The sequence below is a fragment of the Fukomys damarensis genome, unplaced genomic scaffold, assembly GCF_012274545.1.
Source record: "Fukomys damarensis isolate Sample0158 unplaced genomic scaffold, DMR_v1.0_HiC HiC_scaffold_15, whole genome shotgun sequence".
NCBI classification, from domain to species: Eukaryota; Metazoa; Chordata; class Mammalia; order Rodentia; family Bathyergidae; genus Fukomys; species Fukomys damarensis.
In genome coordinates this window covers 21,676,327-21,681,681 of record NW_022900927.1, presented here as the reverse complement: position 1 = coordinate 21,681,681, position 5,355 = coordinate 21,676,327, and the positions used below count along the sequence as shown (strand labels likewise).

Genomic DNA, 5,355 nt, shown 5'->3' with positions numbered 1-5,355 from the left:
ATTTTTATTTGGGGGCCAATAATTGTATTATCAGATCATTATGTGTATGTAAAACAGGTGTGTATAAATCTTAAATTAATTTTGAGTGATCTCATAGAAATTATTTTTATGATTTTCCATCTCAATATATTTGATGTAAAATTTAAGATAACACAGTATGGCAAAATATAGTCATTACATTGAATATAAAGGCAGTGATTTCTAGTTACTCTGTTTGAGGGAATTCATCAGAGGAGATCATGTGTGCTAATATTCAAGTAATTACAAAACACCTTTGTTTTTTTAAGTAGGAGGTACATAATCAACAGAGATGGAGACCTATACTTCTGATGCATCACAGTTGTTGAAACAATAACCTGAACAGCTTGAAGGAACCTACTTTAACAGAAGTTCAATGTTTTCACCAATTTTCTCCTATACAGATTCTGAATGTCACATTCCATAGAATAAGATGCTGAAAGTAAGGTAGAGGAAGAATACTTTCTTCAAAGTCATCATAAAGCAGCATTTTTTAAGCCTTAAGGTTAGATCTCCTTCCCTTCATCTAAGACAGTTGCTATGGAATTTCTTTAATATTACTTGTTTTCAGATAGGGTTAGAATAGGTTGTCTAAAGCTTACTATTCACCTTTTACAAGCAAGTACCAATATTTACATTACAGAACACCTCACAGTCTTCAAATGCTTGACACAGGTGATATAGAAGAAAACAAAGTGATGAAATTACATAAACAAGAAAAAAATTCAGAATATAAGAAAATGTTTGATTGTAGAAAGAAATTTTAAAAAGGGCTTTAAAGTGACTATAAAATATCTCTGACCAGGGCTGGGAATTTAGCTCAATGATTCTGACACCTGCATCACAAGCACAATGACCCCATTTCAATCCAAAAAAAATCTCTGACCAGACAATTTAATTTGAATTTCACTTACCACCTCTTTCACATACTTATTTCCATTTTAGCATAATATTTATCACTTACGAAGTACAAGGTAATTCAGTTTTCTATTCTGTTGTGTAGGTAATGCATAACTATTCAGTAGAAATGAGTGTTTCAGTATTGTGAATGTTTGTGTACTTTATTCCTTTGTGTACACCTATTAGCTAGAATGGTAATTTGTGCTTATTTGTGGTTTCTGCTGCAGATTTTATAATGATTAGTGCTTGTCTGATGATAATAGTGTCTTGGTGAAGTCCTTAAGGGCCTGTTTCACTTGCTGGTTCCTGAGGGTGTAAATAAAGGGATTCAGCATGGGGGCAACAGAGGTATTAAGGACTGCTACACCTTTGCTTAGAGCTACACCATCTTTTGCAGATGTTTTCACATACATAAAAATGCAACTTCCATAAGAAATGGAAACCACTATCATATGGGAGGAGCAGGTAGAAAAAGCCTTTTTCCTTTGCTGTGCTGAGGGGATCTTCAGAACAGTTCTAAGGATGAGTGTGTAGGATAGAATCACCAAGGTCAAAGTTACCATGAGTGTGAATACTGCCAAGAGAAATGCCATTAGCTCCAGAAACTTTGTGTCAGTGCAGGCAATCATCAGCATAGGAGAAGCATCACAGGTGAAGTGGTCAATAATATTGGAGTTGCAGAAATCCAGCTGAAGGCCCATAACCATTGGGGGGAAAATTATGAGAAAACCAGCAATCCAGGAGCTGATGACAAGACAGTTGCAGACTTTGTTATTCATGATAGTCGTGTAATGTAGAGGTTTGCAGATAGCCACATAACGATCATAGGACATGACAGCCAAAAGAAAAAACTCTGTTGATCCCAAAAAGATAAAAAAAAATACTTGGGTCACACATGCATTATAAGAAATGGTTGAGTCCCCTGTTGCAATGCTGATCAGAAATCTAGGAATGCAGACTGTTGTAAATGAAATCTCTAAAAAAGAAAAATTCCTGAGGAAGAAGTACATGGGTGTTTTCAAATGAATAGTTGACAGTGTTAAGGTTATAATGGTCATGTTTCCACTCACACTCAGTAAGTATGTGATGAACATAAAGAAGAATATCACAATTTGTAGTTCTGGGTCATCTGTAAGTCCCAGAAGAATAAATTCACTAACTGATGTCTTATTTGGCATAGCTAGGCTCTGAGTTCTCGCACTCTGTGGGTAGAAAGAAGAGACAATGTCACCCTGTGATATGATTTCAAATATACTCTTAGTGCTGTCATATTCTGCACAGAGAACTTTACTCGATGCTCATAAGGAAAAGTGACAAACTAGTTATCCACATGAATTGAAACCATTCATCTGAATTTTTCTGAAAGGGAAAGGATTAATCTGTTTCGTTACTTCTGAAAAATTACTTTATTCTCACTTTTGTTAACTGTCATACGTTTTTGAATAATCGTTTAAAACAAAACTTGATTTTAGAAACACTTATAGAATCTGATGATGAATGGTTAGTTTCCTTAGGTTGAAAAAGATTAAACACATTACCAGAATACATAATTCAAAATTTTATTACAATAAATAAAAATTTAAATTTTATTTCAGAAACATGATTTATGAGTCATAATTTAACTTTTAGCTAAATAATTCTTGATTTATTTTCATAGAAAGAAAAAATGATAATAGCATGTATGAGAAATTGAGTGAAATCCATTATACAGAACATCATTTTAGTACTTCTGGTGATGTTCACACAAATATATCAACCTCCTTTGTGACAAAGGACGTACTAATAATTTTCAGTTATATTCTCCAATAGTCAATCATTTGAACAAGCAAAAGAAAACCTTAATTAAATTAAGAATAAATATATTATTTCAGAAAGTTGTTGAAAATTATTAAAATCTACTTTATAAAAAGAATGAACTGATGCTGTTCTTCTTTTTCAAATACCTGACAAAAAATGCATCAGAATGAAGGCAGTAACAATAATGCAGTATAATAATATAATGGATGTTATTTCTTAATCTTCATCCTTACCCTCTTGCTTAATATAGAAAAGATCTACATAATGTTTTCCATGTGCCCTACATTAGTCCCAGTAAGTTCTATTAAGAAAATCTTTTGCCTGATAAGAAAATTGAAATACAGAGAGGGGTGAGGTCAATTTCTTATGGTACATAAATATTATATGAAGTTATTATAGAACCCATATTTGTATTCTACTGCACCATTTGTAGTATTTATCATATATTCAAAATTTAATTTTACTTTATAAATCAGATAAATAGTTAACATTTGAAAAATATTGATTTGTACTGACCTCTAAATTCAGAGCTTGTTTTAGCTCTTCAAGCCGAGCTCTGTACTCATGCATCAATTATTTTGCATTAGTCCATCTTGAGTGACATAGATACCAGCAGCAGTGCATGGCAACAACATGGATATTTTAAGTAACAATATTAGAATCCCACTGAAGCAGACACTCAATGTTGAACTATTTTCCTGAGTTGTTGAGCATGATCTACTGCTATCAGTGATAAGAGCAGAGAAACCAGTGTGGTGATTTTGACTGAGCTATGAGCATAGTCTGATTGTCTCTAAAAGAAACAGATATAACAAGCATTTTAAAAATATTCCTTTAGAGTAATCTGTTTTGAAGGGAAATATAATAATCACATACCTTTAGGCAGTCCAGAGGGAAGGCTTTAGGAAGGGTGTAGATGACACTGAAGTGGGATAATGCATCCTGTGTTGGCTTTTTCTTCATGAAATCACACCACTGAGGCTTAGTTATGAAAGTGCTGCATAACTCCTTCCTGACAGGAGTTACAGATCTTTGAAGTTGGCTGTGACCACTGTAGGAAGATCTAGGTAGAGAAAATAACAGGAGAATTGACAAAATCCTTTCATGCTTCATTTCAAAATATTTTAATAGTTCTGCTATTTAGAATATTAAGCAACAAAGTACATATAAAATAAATGTACTTAGTTTTATATTGGCCTGCTTGTGGTTTACTTTTCTGATTTTAAAAAGAGAAACACATACCTTAGGTTCACTTTTTATCAGACTCATTCATTTATGTCCAGTCATTTAATTATTAAAATTTAAAGCTTGTATCCCAATGCTTCTTCTTCATAAAACATCCATCTGTCAAGCCAAAAAAGGGGTGAGAAAAATCTAATCAGCATATATATATATATAAAGGAATATCATTATTGGAAATAAAATCCTATGTGTCTCACAATTTTTGGTGATGCAGTTTTCAAATAAATCTTTTCTCAAAAAACCCCAGAAATGATGTTTGTGCCCTTTAATAACACTTTAAAGCAGTTTATTTTGGAAGGAAATATAAAAAAGTCATCCCTGGAGATGGAAAAAGAAATGCATGTACAACACCATTAATTTCAGTAGCATTTTAATCAGGTTCTCTTGGGAGATTTTACGTACTGGAGGAAGATAAAATTTCATGGCGAGACTTTGCAGGAAGTAAAAGGAAAGACTGATGAAATACTGATAGTTTGCTGAGTATGTTTATCAAATTATCATTCCAGGAACTATTTTAATTGAAGAGAGACTTATTTTGACACTGTAGCAATTTTCAATGAGACAATACAAATGAAAAGTTAAAATGTAATAGTGGCCTAAAAGAAACTCCCACAGGAGATCTTATTAGGAGAAATAAAGTTGGAAAAACACTTCTCCAGAAAGAACTGAAGTTCTTTTGGGAAAACCATGCATTTTTGTTGACATAATTAGCAAAGTTTTACAAATTCTTAAAGTAAATAGATGGTATTTAAGGATTTAGAGAGGCTATTTGAAAGGTGTGAGCAGAAATTGTGGGTTTTGTGGTTTAATTTGAAATATGGTATTGGCACAGTAGACTTCTGAAGTTGGAGTGACTTTATAGGCAGCAGTGATTGCTGTGCTTCTGGTTGATGCTTGGGGTGAAGAACAGTGAACAGACTCAGCAGAGAACAAGCTGAAAGGCCTGGGAAGGGGAGTTTGAGGACAACTTTCCTTAGTGCAAAAATGACTCAGAAAAACCATCTCATATACCATGGAGGTGTGAAAGACACATATAGGCCTGGTCTAGGAGCACTTGTAAAGTCCTAGTGTTACTCTAAATTTGTTCCTCTGGCAGATTTGTGGGCCCCATGAAAGCAGGAGGCAAAGGTAATGACAGAATTGTAGCTCTATGGCTTATGTGATGTTTAGTATTGAGTGTCAACTTGATTGGCTGGAAAAACACCCAGAGATTAAGAAAGGATGCTTCTTTTGTGTCTGGATGGGCCATGAGGGCAAGACCTTTGGCGCTGTATGCAGTTGTGTTCCAGTAGGGACCAGTTGTTCCCCTGGCTGCCTGTATTTTGAGCTTCCAAAATTAAGATGATGCTTGTTTCTTAATGCAGTAGCAGCTGGCTTGTAACACTATTTGTCTGTAAT

At 33.9% G+C, this 5,355-nt stretch overlaps 1 protein-coding gene across 1 annotated transcript; it reads right to left on the bottom strand.

The window, feature by feature from the left end:
• Nucleotides 1-1,157: 1,157 nt before the first annotated feature.
• LOC104876619 (olfactory receptor 6C65) lies at nt 1,158-2,096 on the bottom strand. Its single transcript, XM_010644804.1, has one exon. The coding sequence runs from the start codon at nt 2,094-2,096 to the stop codon at nt 1,158-1,160; it is 939 nt and encodes a 312-aa protein (XP_010643106.1).
• Nucleotides 2,097-5,355: the final 3,259 nt, after the last annotated feature.